General features: G+C 40.1%; 1 protein-coding gene across 4 annotated transcripts in view; it reads right to left on the bottom strand.

Moving 5' to 3' along the window:
* Positions 1-6,947: 6,947 nt before the first annotated feature.
* kif16ba (kinesin family member 16Ba) overlaps positions 6,948-23,465 on the bottom strand; it is a 306,911-nt gene continuing 290,393 nt past the window's right edge. For all 4 annotated transcript variants that reach the window (XM_070889808.1, XM_070889811.1, XM_070889813.1 and 1 more), the window contains 2 exons: positions 19,723-19,806; positions 6,948-12,082 (listed from right to left, as the gene is read on the bottom strand). In XM_070889808.1, coding sequence (XP_070745909.1) covers positions 11,924-12,082; positions 19,723-19,806 — 243 coding nt within the window. In that variant the 3' untranslated portion in view covers positions 6,948-11,923. The remainder of the gene's footprint in view (positions 12,083-19,722; positions 19,807-23,465) is intronic.

Raw genomic sequence — 23,465 nt, 5'->3', positions numbered from 1 at the left:
TCCCCTGGAAACAGCAACATAATTTGGATGTCATTTTTATGCCTTGATTTTAAAGTTCTCATCCTGGTTTTCAAATCCCTCAATAGCTTCCACCCTCCCTATCTCTGTAATCTCTTCCAGCTCCTCCCCCCCCCCCCCAAAAAGATGTCAGCACTCCTCTAATTCTGCCCTCGAGCATTCCTGAATTTAATTGCTCAATCATTGATGGCCGTGCAATCAGCTGCCAAGGTCCTAAACCCCGGAATTCCCTCCCTAGACATCTCTGCCTCTCCTCTCTTTCCTCCTTTAAGACACTTCTTAAAAATTATCTCTTTGATCAAGCTTTTGGGCATCTGCCCTAATATCTCCTTATGTGGCACGGTGTCAAATTTGTGTTTTATAACACACCTGTGAAGCACCCTGGGATGCTTTACTGCGTTAAAGGCGCTATATAAATACAAGCTGTTGTTGTACTATATAAGTTGGCATTTTCTCTTATTTTTGTTGAGACTAAATTGTTGGAAGGATACAATGTTCAGATTAGCTCTTCATAGATACCTAATCCAAGCATAATGTCATGGCAAACCATGATATGGTTGGCATCTAAATATGTAGAAGAAGAAAATATAAACAGAACAGTAGTTTACGACAGAGGTCACCATAATTATAATGAGATATTTTTCATTTACTTTACCATGCATATAATGGTCTTTGGGAGTAATTGCTGATAGTAATTGCATCTACAGTTTCAAATGATGTTCTAAATTGCAAGAGTGAAGCTGTCATCTAAACCTGCAGATGAATTTAAAGTCTTTAATTCACTCTAGCATGCATGTTATTTTTAAATGTATTCGCTTACTTCCTGGTAACCAATTTATGTGTTATATAACACATAAATGTTCCATTATATTGCAATTTTTAATCCATCAGTGCAAGCAAGCATTGTCACAACTATGTGCTGGCCATCACTTAAAAGCAATGGATCCCAATGGGATAAAACAAGCCTGTTGAGTTTCACAGTATATATAATGGAGAGAATAAATGGCTATTCAGGAGTGATGACAAAGCAAAAATCACATTAAAAAGTTCAGGCGACATTGTAGAATGAAAATTAAAGCAGGAGTAATCTATTAAATGTTTATAAAAAATCATTATTATTCAATTAATAATAGTAATACATTTATAATTACAATTATTGTAACGCATAATTCTTCCTGTTGTTATATTCCTTCCATCTTCTTTCTAATTTATTTTTAAGCCTTGATTTGGGTTCTGCCATGCACCAATCCAAATGTTGAGCAAATGACCTCCCTCTTAACCTATGACATTTTGTAATCAAACGATAAAAGATCAGGCTAAGTATAGAAAGTTCAAAAGGAGAAGTGGAAAAGAAAATAAGAGGGGCCATAGACATTGAAGGAGGAGGTAGAGGAGATACTGGATGGGATCAAAATTGATAGAGAAGGTAGTAGAAACACTGGCTGTACTTAAAAGTATATAAATCACCAGGAGCAGGTGGGATGCGTCTTAGAATGGTGAGGGACGTGAAAGACGAAATTGCGGAGGTATTGGTCATAACCATCCAATCCTCCTTAGAAATTGGGGTGGGAACCAGAGAACTGGAGAATTGCAATGTTATACCCTTGTTTAAAAAAGGGTGTAAAGATAAACCCAACAAATACAGGCCAGTCAGTTTAACCTTGGTAGTGGGGAAGCTTTTAGAAACAATAATCAGCAACAAAATTAACAGTCATTTGGACAAGTGTGGATTAATTAAGGAAAGCCAACATGGATTTGTTAAAGGCAAATCACGTTTAACCAACTTGATTGAGTTTTTTTGATGAGATAACAGAGAGGGTTGATGAGGGCAATGCGGTTGACGTGGTATACATGGATTTCTAAAAGGCGTTCGACAAAGTGCCACAATGTGTTTGCCAGCAAAGTTGAAGCCCATGGAATAAAAGGGATAGTGGCAGCATGGATACGAAATTGGCCAAGTGACAGGAAACAGAGTAGTGGTGAACGGCTGTTTTTTGGACTGGAGGAAGGTATACAGTGGTGTTCTCCAGGGGTCGGTTCTAGGACTACTGCTTTTTTTGATATATATTAATGACTTGGATGTGGGTGTACAGAGCACAATTTCAAAATGTGCAGATGACACAAAACTTGGAAGTATAGTGAACAGTGAGGAGGATAGTGATAGATTTCAAGAGGACATACACAGGCTGGTGGAATGGGCGGACATGTGGTAGATGAAATTTAACGCAGAAGTGTGTGAAGTAATACATTTTGGTAGAAAGAACGAGGAGAGGAAATTTAAACTACAGGGTATATTCCTAAAGGGAGTGCATGAACAAAGAGACCTGGGGGTATATGTGCACAAATCGTTGAAGGTGGCAGGGCAAGTTGAGAAAGCAGTTTAAAAAAAAACTTACAGTATCCTGGGCTTCATGAATAGAAGTACAGAGTACAAAAGCGTGGAAATTATGATGAACCTGTATAAAACACTGGTTCGGCCTCAACTAGAGTATTGTGTCCAATCAGGGAACCAAACTTTAGGAAGGATGTGAAGGCCTTAGAGAAGGTGCTGAAAAGATTTGAGAATGATTCCACGTTACATGGATAGACTGAAGAAGCTGGGGTTGTTCTCCTTAGAGCAGAGAAGATTGAGAGAATTGATAGAGGTGTTCAAAATCATGAGGGGTCTGGACAGAGTAAATAGAGAGAAACTGTTCCCATTGGCAGAAGGGTCGAGAACCAGAGGACAAAGAATTAAGGTGATTGGCAAAAGAACCAAAGACGGTACAAGAAAAAACTTTTTTTATGCAGCGAGTGGTTAGGATCTGGACTGCACTGCCTAAAAGGGTGGTGGAGGCAGACTCAATTGTGGCTTTCAAAAGGGATTTGGATAAGTACCTGAAGAAAAAACATTACAGAACTATGGGAAAAGGGCAGGTGGGTGGGACTAGCTGAGACGCTCTTGCAGAGAGCCAGCACGGACTCGACAGGTCGAATGGCCTTCTTCCATGCTGTAACCATTTTATGATTCTAATGTGAATGAGTGTCTGTTCTAGCCAATGTTCTTCCTTCCCTTCAAGGAAGTGCCTGTTCTTTGCTCTGTATTTTCCTCCAACAGAAGACCAAAGGTTAGCATTTTCTCTAACTTACCACACATTGCTTCAAATTTAAACTAAAAAAAGTTTATGATTTTTAATTATGTTTACTAAAAGCTTAGTACCAGAGGTTAAGAGAAGACCTACATACGTAAATAACCCAGATACAAAGACAGCAATGACAAATGTGCTCCATTGGGATTCCTTTGGCTGATATTGGAGTAGAGTATGTCTTAACATCGTCATTAAGGAAATTTGAGATCTGGGCTATATGAAAGCCTTTTAAATCAAACTCTCTAATGAAAAGCATCGTGTTATCAAAGTGAACAACTGAGGGGCACATAAGCTGCCTCTGGAGCTTTCCTCTTCTTTAATGTTTTGTTCCAGGCACAAAAATACTTTTGATATGATTTTGTGTTGATCATCCATTTCCGTTGTTGGAGCACTAAAACATGTCATTTCAGCATTTGATCTTCAACCCCAAATGTATTCTTTGTTATAATGAAATGGTGTCAGCATTGGCTCACTCTCGGCTGAGTCAGAAGGTGGTGGGCTTAAGCCCCACTCCAGAAAGTTGAGCACGTAATCTAGGCTGACACTTCAGTGCTGAACGAAGGGAACACATGGTCAGTGCCATCGTTCAAATGAGACGTTAAAACTAAGGCCGAGCCTGCTCTCTCAGGTGGACATAAAAGATCCTATAAGCACAAGTCAAAGAAGAGCAGGAGAGTTCACTGGAGTCAACAACATTTATTCCTCAACTAACACCATCAAAACCAGATTATAAGGTCATTTATCTCATTGCTGTCTATGTGAAAATTGGCTGCCAGATTTCCCTACATTACAACAGTGACTGCAATTCAAAAATACTTAGTTGGCTGGGAAGCACTTTGGGCCGTCCAGAGGTCAATAAAGGTGCACTATAAAAGCATGATAGCCTAGCTGAAACATTTATTGAATTATATTTAGTTCGGAGTTGACTTTTTAAAAATTCATTCATGGGATGTGGGCATTGCTGGCATTTATTGCCCATTCCTAATTGCCCTTAAGGAGGTGGGGGTGAGCCGCCTTCTTGAACCATGGAATCCATGTGGTGAAGGTACTCCCACAATGCTGTTAGGTAGGGAGTTCCAGGATTTTGACTAGTGATGATGAAGGAACGGTGATATATTTCTAAGTCAGGATGGTGTGTAACTTGGAGGAGAACTTGGAGGTAGGGTGTTCCATGCGCCTGTGCCCTTGTCCTTCTAGGTGGTAGAATTCACGGGTTTGGGAGTTGCTGTTGAAGAAGCCTTGGCGAGTTGCTACAGTGCATCTTGTAACTGGTACATTGCAGACCCAAGAAAGGAGAGGTACTCATCAAGGACAGAGTGTCAGTCACTGCCCACTGGAAGGAGCACTTCGAAGATCTCTTTAACCGAGACTCTGTCTCCGACGAGAGTGTCCTCGACTCCATCCCACAGCATGCTACCCGCCACCACCTCAGCACAACCCCAGCCCGGCATGAGGTTGAAAAGGCCACCTGACAACTGAACAAGAACGGCTTCAGCAGGTGGAATCCCAGCTGAGGCACTAAAGCATGGTGGAGACGCACTATTGGCGCGAATACATTAACTCATTTCTCTTATTTGGAAGGAGGAGAGCATGCCAGGGGATCTCAGAGACGCTGTAATCATGACCATCTTCAAGAAAGGTAACAAATCCAATTGCAGTAATTACAGAGGAGTTTCCCTGCTGTCTGCCACAGGGAAAGTCATTGCAAGAATCCTCCTCAATCGCCTTCTCCCAGTGGCTGAAGAGCTCCCAGAGTCGCAATGCGGATTCCACCCACTAAGGGACACAATGGACCTGATCTTCACTGCGCGTCAAATCCAAGAGAAACGCAGGGAACAGCACCAACCGCTGTACATGGCCTTCTTTAACCTCACAAAGGCCTTCGACACTGTCAACCGTGAGGGATTATGGAGTGTCCTTCTCAAATTCGACTGCCCTCAAAAGTTTGTCACCATCCTCCACCTGCTTCACGATGACATGCAAGCCGTGATCCTGACCAACGGATCCACCACAGACCCAATTCATGTGCAGACTGGGGTCAAGCAAGGCTGTGTCATCGCACCAACGCTCTTCTCAATCTTCCTTGCTGCAATGCTCCATCTCACCCTTAGTAAGCTCCCCGCTGGAGTGGAACTAACCTACAGAACAAACGGGAAACTGTTCAACTTCCATCGCCTCCAGTCGAGATCCAAGGTTGTCCCATCCTGTGTCATTGAATTACAGTATGCAGACGACGCTTGCATCTGCGCACACTCCGAGGTCTAACTCCAAACCATCATCAACAACTTTACCAAAGCGTACGAGAGCGTGGGCCTTACCCTAAACATCCGTAAGACAAAGGTCCTCTACCAACCTGTCCCCGCCACACAGTACTTTCCCCCCCACCCCCCCCTCTTCGATTATTAAAATCCATGACGAGGCCTTGGACAACTTGGACCATTTTCCATACCTCGGGAGCCTACTGTCAACAAGGGCAGACGTCGATGATGAAGTTGAACACTGTCTTCTTTGGTCGCCTGAGGAAGTGTGTTTGAAGACCAGAATCTTAAATCCGGCACCAAGCTCATGGTCTACAGAGCAGTAGTGGTACCCGCCCTCCTATAGGTTGTTTCAGAGACATGGACCATGTACAGTAGGCAGCTCAAAGTACTGGAGAAGTACCATCAACGCTGCCTCGGCAAGATCCTGCAAATCCATTGGCAGGATAGGCACACCAACATCAGCGTTCTCGCTCAGGCCATCAAAGCATTGACCACGCTTGATCAGCTCCGATGGACGGGCCACATTGTCCGCATGCCCGATACGAGACTCCCAAAACAAGCACTCTACTTGGAGCTCCGACAAGGCAAGAGAGCCCCAGGTGGGTAGAGGAAACGCTTCAAGGACACCCTCAAAGCCTCCTTGTAGAGGTGCAACATCCCCGACAGCTGGGAATCCCTGGCCCAAGACTGCTTAAAGTGGAGAAGCATCCAGGAGGGCGCCGAACACCTCGAGTCCTTCGCTGGGAGCTAGTGGAAGCCAAGCGCAAACAGCGGAAAGAGCGCACGTCAACCCAATCAACTCACCCACCTGCCCCTTCAAGCACCGTCTACCCCACCTGTGACAGAGTCAGTAGGTCCCGCATTGGACTCTAGTCACTTGAGAACTCATTTTTAGTGTGGAAGCAAGCCATCCTCGATTCCAAGGGACTTCCCAAGAAGACACTGCAGACACGGTGTACCGGTGTGGAGGGAGTGAATGGTTTAGATGATGGATGGAGTGCCGATCAAGCGGACATTTAGTTGTCTGATGACCACATCAAATGTCGGTTTGACTTTTACAATCCATTTTTAATGATTTATGAAAAAGTTCTTATGACCTGTGTCTCAGAAGTAAATTTCTATGTTTCTGCCCTCATTGCATAACCTATTGATCACCCCCATGTTCAATGTAGTGGGCTTGCGGTGTGTAGGAACTATATTTAATGTATTAGTGAGGGAGCTCCCATTGGAGATGGCAGGTTTTGTACTTAATGGGACAATTATTAAATTGGGGGTGGCTGATGATAACTGTGGGAATACATGTTATTCCCACAGTTCTCAGACTATACAAGTGTGATAAGTGGAACTAACTTGTTTAGTGTCCTTGGTAGGTAGTTGTTTGGCACATATGGTGCTGACACCAACAATCTGTGCAGCAATGTTCTATTGATCCCATGAGAACAGTGAAGCTTATTTCCAAACATCTGAAATGTTGTTCCTTCATAAATGAAGCTTTTACTTTGATACGTATAAGAAGCAGAATGGGAGCAGCTGTTCAGCTTAACATTTTATTTGAGGTCAGTGAGTTTACTTTACAAATAGCAGTTTTAAACACTATAAAAACATACATACCGCGGTTATAAATTATAAATGATTACACAATTAGGTGCAGAATCAGGCTGAGATTGCATTATTTATGCTTATATACACAGTGTACAAATACGACATCTTGGTAATTATAGGACCCTCAATAAATTCCCAGTTACTAAAAAAAATACTTTAAAAAAACTTTACTCGTATTTTCATGTACAATATTTATAGTGTTTCCTTTTTACTTAACAATCTACCCAGTAGCTAAGTACAAATATTAGAACCAGCATACAACTAGGTCATAACTGGTTTAATGAACTTTATGATTGTCAGCGACTACATTATAAATGTAAAAGATGTGAAGCAGAAGCTGTTCAGTGTAGCTCTTTTCACATGAAAACTACTGAACGTAGTGATGGCCAATATTCACCAATCTGGGTTTACACAAAGTACATCTATACAACAAAGCACACCCATAATGTAGTGAAAAAAACACACAACAATTCTAGATTGTTTCCACCATCTCTTTGCAATCAAGATACCCGAAAAATTTATGAAAGTCATGGGAGACTATTCCTACTTCACAGATCTTCATGGGACAATAGTTTGAGATGCCTCTGGTGTGGGTGGTATTCCTTTTATTGCACTGTATATACAGATGGAATTTTAGCCTATAGAATCCATCTTGGACCAATGTTATCCAAGTTTTCCAAATAACAAGAGGGACTGCACTTCAAAGTAATTCAGTTTGTGTGAAATTGTGCTTTGGAACGTGTTAATATATGTAAGTATGAGTTGTGTCTTTCTGTCTGTTCAGTCACCATATACCAATTTCAGATGTCCACTCCAACCTGCGTTTTGCTGTTCGCCTTGCAACTATGAATGCTATTCCACATCAGAACAATTCAGGTTTTTCTAATTGTAGAGAAGATTTATGAATTGAGATGACTACCTGTAAGCCTCTGAATGATTGAAAGCATAAGGAAAGCCAAGGAAGCAACTATGTTTTAAATGAACAGATATTTTTAAATTGAAATACAAATGTGTGCATGTTTAGTTTCAAGCAGGGAAAAATATTTGAATGGTACATTGAGGAGAAAAATGATTGATTAGTGCAGCAACATTATTCTATAAAGAAGCCTGTAACAATGAAAGTACTAATTGTAGCCAATTTATTTCAAACTTTGTTGTGTCTCCAAACATGTATGCAATAATATGCATAGATGTGGCACTGACTTGGCTAATTAAACAAATAGTTCAGCATTTAGAAGAACTACATAAATTATTTTACTTCATGTAATTATTTTCAGAAGTCCATCAGTAACATTTATGAATAATCAATTAGTTCGGGACCGTGATTATTGCTGTCTCGAATAAAGGTTTCCCATAATTACATGAAAATGTTAACTAATCAAAGACACTGAGGACTAGACTTTCCCTAAAGCCCCACACCACCGGATTGCCAACCAAAGAGACTGCTAAGTTTCTTCAAATAACGCTGGCGAAAAATTCCATAAAAAAGGAAAAATGTACCGTCTGGCGAGAAAATGGATTCCATGTAGATTCTCGGAGGTTAAACGCGAAACTTGGCAAAATGGGCGGTTCTTACCAGAATTGATGGCAAGTACTCAAAATTTAGACCGAGGTTGCGATTGGGCCTAGAGAGGGGGGGGGGGGGGGGCGAAAAAAAACCTCAAAAAATATTTTTTCTATGAAACACAAAATAAAAATGTTGACAACATTCTCACGACCCTTTTTAACGTCATGAAAGAATTTTAAAATAATTATTAAAAAACCTTTAATCTACCTTTGCAGGGAACTTATGTAACGCCCTGTTTCCGGCAGCTTCTCGTGGGTGTTTTTTTTTTTCGATCTTGCATATGGGTCACCGTTGAGGCAAATTTGGATGGTGACGGTTTTCTCGGCGGTGCACACAGGAGGTCTCTGCTCCCCAGCGGTATTTTGAAAATGTCAGCGGAACTTTTTTAAAAAAGGGAAAACTTTCGCCGGGTGGTTTTCCGCCGAAAAAGAGCTGTACCGTCGAGAAAACAGTCAAAAATGAAGAGGAAAGTCTAGCCCTAAGAAGCTAAGGCGATAGTGATGAGAGCAGCAATAAGAGTGCTCAACAGAACTTCATTCTACAATGAATGGTATGATTATACACACTAAAAGAACACCAATTCCTCCTGCTATTTAAACATCAGCATATAACCTTGTACAAAATGGTATAATGTTATCCACTCTTCCATTTTCCCAGTACTTCATTCAAGCTTTCTTTTGACTGTCAGCCCAGATTCCGTGACTTCTCTTGCTAATACTGGGTCATAGCTAATCTAGGTGAATAAAGTCATACAGTTGCATCCCACTAAGGTCAGAAGTGTCAGCAAGTGACCCAAGATCAAATATCAAGTGCCTTGGGACATTTTGCTATGTTAAAGGTGCTATATAAATGCAAATTGTTGTTGCATGTGGGGAGTCTAAATCATTACCAGAGAGTGTCAAGCTTTGCATTTAAATATTGAAAATGGAAACAAGCCATGAATTCCAGTGTCACACTCCCTGGCATGCTCTCCAATCTTGCTATCACACAACTTAAAAACAGCACAAGTCAAAAGTTCTGCTGCACCATTGACACAACTCAATTTAATTTCTGGTTGCATTCATGAGCTTTACTTAACAAGTTCAAACTGAGATTGCAAAATAAATTACAGCTTGTTCATGTGAACGGCACAATAAAATTCCATAAGAAATTGAATACGTGCATTTCCCCAGTCAAAATCGCACAATTTATGGGGCTACAAGGTTTTAGTTGAAAACCTAGCTTTTAGAATGAATGACTATTATAATTTTATCCTTTTACATTAGTTTATTTATTAAATCAGGAGTAACAGATTGTTTCTTAAAATAACACTACTTTGTGAATATATGAAATGAACAACTTTGTTCTACTTAGGTTTATTTGTCTGCAAAAAATATAAAATAATGCTTTTCTATCACCCATCTTGAAATCAAAATCTGATTTAGATTTCAGAAGACTAAGTGATTTTAAGGAAGGAAAAATTTTGTTAAACTTACAACAACTTAAACTTATAACAATCATCTTTAAATTAGAAATGCTGGGAAGTTTGAGATATTTATGGATAAGTACAAAATATTTTGTGATATTGACTTAAAATATTCCCTGGTGTGATTTCCTAAAATATTCTGCACATTTCTAGCATTAAATTAATGGCAAACTGAAGGAAATAAGTAACAATATAAATGCTCTGTCTAGCCATAATTGCCCCACACAGGCAGCTGGTTGCTGAATCAAGGGATTTCTACACTACTTGGGTCACCATTACTGGTGACATAACTGCCTATAACAGACTGCTTTGAATCGAGGTGAGCTGCTAACTTAGTTCAACTTAAACTCTGCACTGCTTTTGGGGATCAGACAGAGAAAGCAGAACTGAGAGATCTACACCAGGTTAAACGATTGTAAATGATCAAGTCACTATAGGTAATCACAGGTATAACTGTACTTGTTACATTAACTTTTATTAGATCAGAAATGCAGTTATTAATTGGGCCTGTAATTGATTAAGATCTTTTAAAATACTTGTCCCATTATTTTGGCCAAGTGCATCACAGCAAAACTATGTCCATGATTAACATGTAATAATAGGCCAGAATTTACAGTTTGACGGCATATGCCATCGTAATCCTTCAGAAAGGCCCCACAAGATACGGGTTTCCGCATGTACTGCACATGTGCGAAAACCCAGTATTTATGATCTGTCAAGGTATGCCTTGACAGATCATATGAACCGACTGGAAAATCATTTTTGCTGGCACAGAGCTGGGCTCTTTGCCCAACTACTGTCCAGTAATTGCCCAAGAAACTCTTACGGCTGGAAAGAGCAGATATATGGCCTACTTGTACCAGCGTAAGGGTTACTATAAATCTTAAATTAAAAATGTAAAAATAAAAATTGATGCACAAACTCTTAAAATTACATTATGCAAATATTGGCCTGGATTAAAATCTTTAAAATTATTTTTCAAAAAATTATTGCATTTTATTGCATTTGGTGTATGAAGAGACTTTTAATTAAATTTGAAAATCAGAACATTTATATTTATTAAAGTTGTCTAAATTGTTTAATTATTTGGGGATTCCATTTGGAAATGACTGCGATGGAATCTTCCTTTCTCGTTGGAGGACCTGGCCCACATAATCCCAAGGATACTTTTGATCCGCTTGCTTCCCTGGGTTCCGTGAACCTTTTTGCAGGCTTAAGCCCGGATTCTCCAGGACCCAAACTCTCTGTAGCTTTGGAGCCAGGAGGTAAGTTCATAGATGTTTTGCGGGTCAAAGGGGTACTCTGGAGGTACGCCTCCGTCCACAAATTCAGGGCCCTTATTTCCAAAAAAGATTACTCTTAAAGCTGGACTCTGTGTATTTATAAAGGTTAGTCACTCAACAGTGAATAGAGTGATTCAATTAAAGGTTCATGGTAGAATATCTTAGGTAATAACTATGGACAAGGAAATGTATCATCAGGCATTTTGAACCATTGTTACTAATCTAGATGAACTCAGTTTGGCTTATGGCAAGAAACAATATCATCAGTAGTTCTCTACTGGTTTGGTGCAAATATTTACAATCTAAGCCCCTGCCTCTAGTTGCTGGAGAGTTTTATACAATTGGCTACAGTGGAAGAAAATCACATTTATCTCTAGAAAGAGCTTATTGACTGTACATGTAGCATTCTATTTTTAGAATATATGGTGGTGCTTTTCAATGTAAACAGAAGAAACTTGAGATACTTTTCATAACGATACTGTGAGACACAAGATAATCTGCCTGTATTTTTAGAAAATCTAGTCTGATAGTGAGAAGGCACTGCTTTTGGTCCTGGTCCTTAAATAAAAATGGGTAAATCTTGTAGTTGTCTTATTCAATTACCCAGTCCCATGACTGCTAAAGTCAAAAACTCCTTTCCTGAAGAAAGGTGTAAACTCGCACAGAGTGTGCTTCGACAGTGTAAAATCCTCTTTTTGTAGGTTTATTGGTGAAGTTGGAGACTTTAAGATCAAAGTGAAGAAGTTCCTGAGGTATCTCTGCAAGAAAAACAGAACAAATACATTGAATATTTCATCTGTAAAAAGCTCACGAAGGGTTTTGATAGAGTCGATAGAGAGAAACTGTTTCCACTGGCAGGAGGGTTGGTAACCAGGGGACACAGATTTAAGTGAATTGGGAAAAGAACCAGAGGGGAGATGAGGAGAAATGTGTTTACGCAGCGAGTTGTTGTGATCTGGAATGCACTACCTGAAAGTGAACTGTGCAGATATCCTGCGCATACAAGGACTCCACAATGATATTAGCAGGGACTGTAATTGTCATTTTCTGCATGCACTGCTGTTCAAATGCTATCAATAGTACACCATATGTTCATTGCATTTTCAGCATTATTGACTAGTATCTTAATGTAACTACTGAAAACAAGGCCTGTGCTAAAAGAAAAGTGGACTACATCTAACTGAACAAATGTAAAAATGTTCAATACTCAGCAGGTCAGGCAGCATCTGTGGAGCGAGAAACAGAGTTAATGTTTCAGGTCAATGACCTTTCGTCAGAACTTCTGATGAAAGATCATCGACTTGAAATGTCAACTCTGTTTCTCGCTCTACAGATGCTGCTTGACCTGCTGAGTATTTCCAGCATTTTTGGTTTTTATTTCAGATTTCCAGCACCTGCAGTATTTTGCTTTTGTAAAAATGTTCAATTACCTTTCGGCTTGGGGTTTAATTTTTTTTTTCTTTTGAGATTACATGGCTGCTGGTGGCTGGGGAATGTTGAGGATCATACTTGGTTATACTATTACTAAATGGGACAGGCACGATAGACCAGTTCTCTTTTTCTGTCCATCTTTTTTTTGTATGTTTATAACCTGCAGTCCCTAAAATTTTGAGGATTATTGCGCATTCAGGTCTACTGCTATTAAATGTCTGAAAGAAAAAGCTACCATGTACATAGTACTTTTCACGACCTGAGGACATCTCAAAGTGCTCTTTTGAAGTGTACTCACTATTCTAATGTAGTGACACACAGCAGCCAATTTGCTCACAGCAAGTTCCTGCAAACAGCAATGAGATAAATGACCAATTCAACTGTTTTAGTCGACCAGGACATTGGGAGAACTCCCCTGCTCTTCTTTGAATGGTTCCATGGACCTTTTGTGTCCACTGAGAGGGCAGTTTAACGTTTCATCCGAAAGACGGCACCTCTGACAGGGCTGCATTGGAGTGTCAACCGAAATTATCTGCTCAAGTCCTGGAGTGGGACCTGTACCCACAGGTTTCTGACTCAGAGGCGAGAGGGCTGACTGGCAGCAAATTGAAGAATGATGAAGCCAATATTTGAATGGGTCTTTTCTGTTTTTGATCCTGAGAAGCTGTACTTAGGGATGGGGAAAATATATTGAGATGTTTCTCCAGCAGCCCAGCTGTAAACTATCCTCCCCCTCAAGACTGTGCCAAATGGATTGAACACTAATACATAAGCAAAATACTGCGGATGCTGGAATAAACACAGAAAATGCTGGAAATCTCAGCGGGTCAGGCAGCATCTGTGGAGAGAAAACAGAGTTAACGTTTCGGGTTGAAACTCTGCTTTCTCTCCAGAGATGCTGCCTGACCCGCTGAGATTTCCAGCATTTTGTGTTTTTATCCTAGTGGATTGAAATTACCCTGGGACTCAAAACCACAAGTGCTCTTGCAGTGCTAGAGTACCACCCCATTCCAGTTCTGGGTTTAATAACAATGCCAACAGGGGATTAAAATCCTCAATATGTACAAGGTAACAAACCACAACTAGTAAAATCAGAAACTTTTGCCAAAGGAAAATTGCTCTTCCTTCAGCCCAAGGCATCCTTCGCTCAATGGAACTTTTTTTTTTCCCTTTCATTCAATATTTTAATTGATGCAAACCAAATACCAGCATTTCAATTAACAGTTTATTTGAAGAGGTCATATCTAACTATTAATGGCCCTGAAATTCTGGCCTCCTCGGGTCCATATGGAGTGTGTATGGACCTGGGAAAGCATCGGAAAATCCGGTTTTCGGCACGCAATGCGCATGTGCTGAAAACCAGCTTTTCCGATCTGTCAAGTTTCTGGCTTGACAGATCGCATGCTATGCGGGAGCAAAGACATTCCCACAGCAGAGATTGGGCTATTTGCCCATCTCTTGCCCAACGAATGTCCTTAAAACTCTTGCGCCTGGTAAAAGCAGGCGCATAGCCTACTTTTACCAGCGTAAGAGTTTAAAAACATATCAAAAACATATTAAAATAACATTTAAAAATACATATTTATGTTAAAAACCCTGCCCACTCAGGTAATTTTATTTTAAACCATAATTAAAACTTTTTTAAAAATTGGCAAATAGCTTTTTTTTCAAAAACATTTCTATCAACTTTAATTTCTATAATGTATTTATGTGAATTTTTAAAAAATGTTTTATGTAGTGTTTGGGGGTGTTTCTCAGTCATAGTACTAGGAGTTTCGGACTTACGAAACTCCTATCACTATGAATGAGAAAATACTTTACCGTGATTGGGTGTCCAGGCCCACATGACTTCTACGGATGTCCCAACGTGAACGTGCTCCTTTGCACAAGAAGAGGAGGCCTCGAGTCTGGGATCTCTGGTGAGCGTTCGACTAAAAGGTAAGTGTGCATCTTGTCCTATTTCTAGTCGAACGCCCGCGGGAAGCAGAAACCGGGATTTCAGGGCCAATATGTTAGCATAGGATAACAGATGAGATCATCATTAATAGCCATGATTACCTTTCAAAGATTGCCATTTAGTTATCTGTGCTGAAATATCACTTATCATTATGTCTTTTTTTGGTCAGCTTTGTAACATCACAGATTGACTAAAATGGTAGGTGACCTTTCGATGGACTCGGTTATAAGTATAATTGAGATTTGAGAGTTTAAGATTTGTTACATGGTAAGAAAATTATAAACATGTAAATCAAGAATTGTTAATTTTTCTTTCACTGAAGATGTATGATTGATGATATTTCTTTCAGCTCAACACCTTACAGATTAGTAGATCATTAAAACAAGCATTATAATATAATTAATTGATTTATCTAACCTATAGCTCAAGACTAATTGCAAGTTTTTGTTCATATTAATTCCCTAATGCTGCTGACAAGTGGTATTCATTTGCTTTAAACTTTCTTCTATAACCCTGAATGACTTCAGGTTACCGACCTCTGGCAACAGATGTAATGTTCGGCATCTGTTACATTTAGAATAAAAAAATACCATGGACTAATTCAATCAGGCCAGTCTGCTATCTGGTTGTGATTCTAACTGATTATTAGATTTTCTAATTCAGGGATATTTCATTCTATTATCCTGCCTCTTGAATCATATAGACATGCATAGTGCTCCCTTGACAACACAGAAATTTAAAGATTACAAACAATTGTGTACTTAAGGACAACTAATGTGCTTTAAATGAACAGCAGAACCCCAAAATCTGAAAACAGCTTGGTTTTCCTTTCAAAGTTGTTACATGAGCTTCAGGAGAGATAATTCACATTAATAAAAAAAATGCAAAACTGAACGACAAATGTTCTCCATCACTCTATCCATTATCAATTTAACATGACGGAATAAAAGACTTTATTTACATCCTAAGAATGAGATTTTAATTCGAATTATTTGGCTGGGTTTTCAATCTAGCATTGTAATTAGTTTGCTTGTCAGGTTCCGATGCTGTATAATAAGAAGAGATCACTGTTGCAGTTAGACTTCTTTTCCAACAGCTTAAACCTGTGACCACAGCAAAAAGGGAGTCTCCATAAGCAGAAAAACATCTATGAGGTGAAATTTGCATTTCTACCTGCTATATTGTAGCATGCCACAAGACTTCTTAGTCTTTGCCACACAAAGTTTTCCCACCATACCGCCTTGCCACTGCAAAAGGCAGTAAATATCACAAGGTCAGAACGTTACAGATGTTGACTAATACTAATAGTCCGATTTATTTACACATAAGCTAATAACAGAGAAGTAAAAAAGCAGTGTGTATATATATATATATAAATGCTTATAAAGCAACAAAGATTGAATTAGTCCACAAATGTAAGTATCCGTTTCAGAACACAAACATTGGAATGGAAGCACTGGAAAAGGCCATTGCGATCCATCTGGCAAGACTCAAATAATTAATTGTCAATCAGGCCAGTTCAAAGTCACAGTGGTTCACAAAATAATTTGACAAGTCACCAGTCATCTGTTTGGCAATGGCCAAAAACTTGTCATGCTATTCATGAGGTAATCTGTAAATTTTGAAATGACCAGAGGTACCCAAGATCTGTGATTTGAATCAACCTATTCCTGTCCAACTAAAAGGGCAAAAGGAGACTGAAAGTTTGTGTCAGATTCCATCTATAGAAAAAGCCTGTAGAATGCAAAAAAATATCTGAACTCATCTAAAACAATGTAGCAAATAAACAATGGGTTAACGAGAACTGGCAAATAACTATTAGCCAAGAGGTTTGAGAAAAGATAGCAGCAATTGAAAAGGCGGCCTAGCGGTGTGTCTATTGGCACAAATTCAGATAGCTGTAGAAAGGGAATGTCTCCATGTTAACTTTTCTCACCCAGACACTGTGAATAGACACAATCCTGGCTGGGGGAGGATACTACAGGGGATAAACTATTATAGAGACTGCTTCACTGAGTCCACCTTACGCATTCACTGCTGATGGGCTCACCAGGATACTTCAGCACAAGTCAAGGTTTCTCATGGTAAATGGAATATTCTAGCTAAATGCTGTAGGTTGACTCACAAATCTGAAGACCATTGAAAAGGAGGTGATATGAAAGAGTTCAGAAGCAGTCCTATACTTCTAGGAGAATGGGTTGAATTGTTAATGCACATTTGTTTGTGAATTACTCTGTCTGTTTGACAGCAATGGAAAGACAATCTCTCCTTGCAGATAGGTGGCAAAGAGGGAAACAAGGTATTGAAAGAAATGCCACTCATCAGCCTTTGATTGTGAAAAAAAATAGGAGTAGGACTAGATTCACAAAGCATGCTGGGACTGGTCACAATAATTTCCTAACCTTGCTCTGAATTATTTATTTCCATTTTCCTTTCATGATCTCTTCAATTTTGTGCTAGGATGGAGGACGAACAAGGCTGATGATTATTCCCTGATCTTCCTGTCAAACCCATTCCACGATAGGATCAATAACAGATACATTTTCATAGTGAGATGGACAGGCTCTCAGTTTTCCCCTTGACAGTGTGTGTCTGTCAGCAGTTCAAATGAGAACGAAGTTGACAGTGCAAGAAGGAGTTATTTCAAAGTGCTGGCTACTGACAGGAGAGATACCTATAAACTCAGTGGTGCAAAGTATATTTATCACCTTGATAACCATGATTATTTGGGTTTGGACAATTTAAAAACAAAGTAATCAAACAAAACAACCTTATTCAATCTGCAGTGAAACAATAGAGTTGAGATTGTTTTGGATTTTTTTTGCTATCTTTATAAGCAACCATGACAGTGATTTTTTGAAATGAAAACCACAAATAAAGTTTGTCGTCACATATCCGCTCCATCACCAAGACCACCTACTTCCACCTCCATAACATCGCCCATCTCTGCCACTCCCTCAGCTGATCTGCTGAGGAAACCCTCATCCCTGCCTTTGCTACACCTAGACTCGACTATTCCAATCCTCCCTTGGCTGGCCTCCCATCTTCCGCCCTCTATAAACTTGAGCTCATTCAACTCTGCTGCCCGCATCCTAACTTGCACCAAGTCCCGTTCATCCATCAGCAGTGCTCATTAACTTACATTGGCTCATGGTTCGGCATGCCTCAATTTAAAAATTCTCATCCTTGTTTTCAAATCCCTCCATGGCCTTACCCCACCCGATTTCTGTAACATCCTCCAGCCCTACAACCCTCAAAGATCTCAGAGCTCCTTAAATTATGGCCTCTTGTGTATCCCCGATTTTAATTGCTCCACCATTAGCGGCCGTGCCATCAGCTACCTAGGCCCTAAGCTCTGGAATTCCCTCCCTAAACCTCTCCACCTCTCTCTCCTCCTTTAAGATGCTCTTTAAAACCTACCTTTTTAACTAAGCTTTTGGTCACCTGTCCAGCTATCTCCTTATGTGGTTTGGTGTCAAATCTTACTTGCTAATTGCTCGTCAAGTGCCTTGGGATGTTTTACTATGTTAAAGGCGCTATATAAATGCAAGTTGTTGTTGTGTATTTCAACTTAAATTAAAACAAAAAAACTTTTAATTCAATATTATTTTAAATATTATACAGGTACAGCATCGAGAATCCGGAACCCTCAGGACTGAGGCCATTTCGGATTCTGGGTATTTCCGGACTTCGGAACGTCTTGCTGACGCCACGAATCCGGAAATATCTGAGCCATCGATGAGGTCTTTGGGCGGGCCCTGTCGAGGTGGTGTTCGGGTGGTCTGGCCCCGCTGAGGTGGTATTTGGGTGGGCCCCACTGAGGTGTTCGGGAAGGCGGGCCCCGCCGAGGTGGTGTTCGGGCGAGCAGGCCCTGCCGAGGTGGCGTTCGGGTGGGTGGGCCCCGCTGAAGAGGCATTCGGGCAAGTTGGCCCCGCCAAGATGGTGTTCAAGTGGGTGGGCCCCGCTGATGAGGCATTCGGGTCAGTGGGCCCCGCCAAGGTGGTGTTCGAGTGAGCCGGCGACGAGGCCCCGAGGTAAGGTCAGCAGCGACGAGGTGAGGCCAGAGGTCGGCAGTGGGTCCCGATTATGGAACATTTTACCGATTCCGGATGACCCTGTCATTGATCAGCCTGGAGTCCGGAACTCCGGATTTTCGACGCTGCATCTGTACCAATAGGTAAATGTACCATCCAGTGTGGTGCTGAATCACACAGATCAAAAAGTCCTGATTCAAACTATAGTCTGTGTTGTGTTAGTTGATCTCAGCCAGTGCAGCAGTGAAACACTTAATTAGCCTTAATGTCCCCAAGAAGAAAGTGTAAATATAAAGTCTGGATTCTTGCTCCTGATTACTGTCCAGTGACCTTGGCGGGAAAGTGTACATTTGTGGATGTTAGGTGAAGACTACACTGGAGTCGGCTCTGCTGATAACATTGAGCTTAGCTATGATGATCCCCATATGCCTGGATAACCTGTCAACACTCACTGTCCAGGCTCATACTTGAAGAATGGCAGCTTGGGTGAGGTTCCAGTGATCTATTGTTATCATATTTACAGGAGGGTTAAAGGCAGAAAACTGGAAAATAAATGTACAAATAATGAAATATATTTTAAAAACAAAGTCAAATTCACACATTTACAAAAATTTCCTAAAGTATGTTGTAACAAAGAATCAACACATCCCATTACTGGTATAGATAATTTGGTTATATGCAAGAGCGGTTATAACATTAAAAATCTTGACTCATTACGAACAAGATGTTAATGTTATGTTGCTCTATGCTGATATATCGTGAGTCATTATTACATTAATTCCATATGATATATTTTAAAATATCCTAATTCTAGTATTCAGAATGGTAGCTGTTTTTATCAACCACAGATTACTACTGCCACATTCTGTGTTCACTTAAAACAATTGTTACTGTTATTTGAGTTGGGAAGCATTTGTACTCACATAACATAATTATTGCAGCCACGACAGACACTTGAATAAATGCTCAACAATACCTCTAAGTGGGATCGTCTCTCGGCAATCACTCTTTCATCCCTGTTACCAAATAGCTTTTTTGGTGGAAATTCTAGACCGCCAATCTGGAAAAAGGAAGCAATGTCTCATTTGTCAAATATTAAGAAGCAACATTAAGAAAACACTTCAGACTCTTAAGTTGATAACTGAAGAAATATTATTGTCTGTAGGGTACATTATCAAATTAGAATAGTGGTACAGTAATCATAATGGACTAAATGCATCAAATTTTATCAATTGTACCTAGAAGATAAATGGCTGGATGCTCCAGTATTTCCAAGGAAATAACAGTAATAATATCTTGGGACATTTTTAAAGCAATGGCACAGTAGTTCAAATCCCATTTCATAAAAATCAAAATAGAATAAAGGACAGTAGAATCCAAACTTTTATTTTTTTGATTATAAGTAATTTTCTATTCAGCTTTTAGAAATGATAGAGTAAGAGCACCACATCTATATTTGTATTTTCTTACTGCTATAAAAATTAAACAGTAACATAAATTTGAGAGAGCAAGAAATCATCACAAAATATCTGCAGCAACAGAAGACTTCAAAATATCAAAAGGGATAGGAATGGAATCACAACATCTACCACAGGAGTGACCACAAAGTAATCCTGTGTTTCTTATACTATCTAAAAACCTTGAAAAGCTCGAGGTATCTTAAGACCTGCAATCCAAATCATCTCATTCCCATCTGACTACATCAGTAACAAACTGCTGCAAAGCCAACTCTGTTGACTCTGCCCATCTTGAATCTGTATGCAACAATCCTTGCAGTTCCATTAGACGGACACTGTAAGCAATAAACTGCCACAAGCAGACCCTTATATTAAAATCCAAGCCCACTTTGGCATCCTCATTTGGGCTCATGGATTCATCAGAAGACTGCAATATTAATTGAGGTTTCTTGTGGCAACTGGAGGAACTTTTGGCTTCAAACTGGGTAAAATATGAAGATTACTAAGGAGGAGGATAGAAGTAAAAATAACCAGTGGTACCTTCCATTTTCTAGATCTTGAAGTAACCTGGAACAATCAGGTGAGTTGTTTGCTCATTTTGGTTTGTAAGAAGGGGAAGGAGAGAAGGAATGAATTACAAAGGTCCCATCTATCAGATTCCACCTATGGAAAAAGACTGGTGTATTCTCAAAGTTTCATACATAATTTGATCGCACTCCTTTAATATATTGCAAATAAGTCATAGGAAAGGAGTAAATGACAAAATATAGCTGAAGATTCTGAGAAAAGCTCACTTACTGCATGCACATATGGTGCCAAATTCTACACATATGAAGCCTTCTGTGCTGCAGATATTGAATATATTTAAGGTGGAGATAGACAGATTTTTGAGCGATAAGGGAATAAAGGGCTATGGGGAGTGGGCATGGAAGTGGAGCTGAGTCAATATTCAGATCAGCCATAACCTTATTAACTGGCGGAGCAGGCTCGAGGGGCCAAATGCCCTACTCCTGCTCCTATTTTTTTTTATAAGAACATAAGAAATAGGAGCAGGAGTATGTCATACAGCCCCTCGAGCCTGCTCCGCCATTCAATAAGATCATGGCTGATCTGATCATGGTCTCAGCTTCACTTCCCCACCCGCTCCCCATAACCCCTTATCGTTTAAGAAACTGTCTTTTTCTGTCTTAAATTTATTCAATGTCCCAGTTTCCACAGCTCTCTAAGGCAGCGAATTCCACAGATTTACAACCCTCAGAAGAAATTTCTCCTCATCTCTGTTTTAAATGGGCAGCCCCTTATTCTAAGATCGTGCCTTCTAGTTCTAGTCTCCCCCATCAGTGGAAACATCCTCTCTGCATCCACCTTGTCAAGCCCCCTCATAATCTTATACATTTCGATAAGATCTCCCCTCATTCTTCTGAACTCCAATGTGTAGAGGCCCAACCTACTCAACCTTTCCTCATAAGTCAACCCGTTCATTCCCGGAATCAACCTAGTGAATCTTCTCTGAACTGCCTCCAAAGCAAGTATATCCTTTCGTAAATATGGAAACCAAAACTGCACGCAATATTCCAGGTGTGGCCTCACCAATACCTTATATAGCTGTAGCAAGACTTCCTTGCTTTCATACTCCAGCCCCTTTGCAATAAAGGCCAAGATACCATTGGCCTTCCTGATCACTTGCTGTACCTGCATACTATCCTTTTATGTTTCATGTACAAGTACCCCCAGGTCTGGCTGTACTACAGCACTTTGCAATCTTTCTCCATTTAAATAATAACTTGCTCTTCAATTTTTTCTGCAACAGTGCATGACCTCACATTTTCCAACCTTATACTCCCATCTGCCAAATTTTTGCCCACTCACTTAGCCTGTCTATGTCCTTTTGCAGATCTTGTGTGACCTCCTCACACATTGCTTTTCCTCCCATCTTTGTATCGTCAGCAAACTTGGCTACGTTACACTCAGTCCCTTCATCCAAATCGTTAATATAGACTGTAAATAGTTGGGGTCCCAGCACTGATCCCTGCAACACCCGACTACTGGTTGCCAACCAGAGAATGAACTGACTCTCTGTTTTCTGCTAGTTAGCCAATCCTCTATCCATGCTAACATATTACCCCCAACCCCGTGAACTTTTATCTTGTGCAGTAACCTTTTATGTGGCACCTTGTCAAATGCCTTCTGGAAGTCCAAATACACCACATCCACTGGTTCCCCTTTATCCACCCTGTTCATTACATCCTCAAAGAACTCCAGCAAATTTGTCAAACATGACTTCCCTTTCATAAATCCATGCTGACTCTGCCTGACCGAATTTTGCTTTTCCAAATGTCCTATTCTTATATTGACCATGCCAAGTTAATAGTTTTATGGACTGGATACCTGTTTTATCCTTGTAAAGTCCGCAGACTGTGAGAAAACTAATAATACATACAATGTGGAGGATGCTTTACTTAAAAAAAAATCAATGTTAACAATCCTCAAAGGACAAAGACTGAGAGATACAAGTAAAAATAATGAGAGAGATATACACATTGTTTTTCCAATACACTATGCCAAAGAATAAGAGCACACACTGGTCATTATTGTTTGTACTGTAAGTAATGGCCAGACACTTCCCAAAGGGATGAAGGAAAAAAATAATCAGCTGAGTCACAGTGATCCACTCAGTCACCGCAATATTATATGATGTGTTTTTAAGCCAATCGCATTGTTTCTAAATGCATCTCATTTTCTGATCAACGTTGATTGAAGTGTTTCCTGCGGGATTATTCTTTCATTGTGACCGCATATACTTACGATGCCTTAGCCAGATTGACTTTATTTGCCACTCATATTTGTTTTGTTCTGGATCATAACAAAAAATGATGAGACTGAAATGCTGGAATCCAATTTTTCTGATCTATTAGTAGATCCCCTATGGCGCTGCGTATGGGCCATGTAGAGTCTACTGTACAGTCCCTGTGGTAATCCAGGTAATTATAGATGCTTGCAAATTGACGTCAATTAGAAGTCAGTAAATTGTTTGTACATTTCAGGCTGCAGCTCACAAGAATCCAGGGTAAAATACCCAATTAAAAAATTATTTTGGAACTGTAACAAAATGTGACATCTGTAACATGATGCCTGGAGTGTGACATACTCGAGATCCAAGGCTTTGATTCACCAGGCCACAGGAGACCCACCAGGATATAAATAAAAGGATACTCTGAAGTGTCCTAGGGGGAGTGTTTGCTAGTGCTGTTGGGGAGGAGTT

This window comes from Pristiophorus japonicus, chromosome 9, assembly GCF_044704955.1.
Source record: "Pristiophorus japonicus isolate sPriJap1 chromosome 9, sPriJap1.hap1, whole genome shotgun sequence".
Lineage (NCBI taxonomy): Eukaryota > Metazoa > Chordata > Chondrichthyes > Pristiophoridae > Pristiophorus > Pristiophorus japonicus.
The sequence above is the reverse complement of the archived record's forward strand: the minus strand, read 5'-3'. Positions and strand labels throughout refer to the sequence as shown.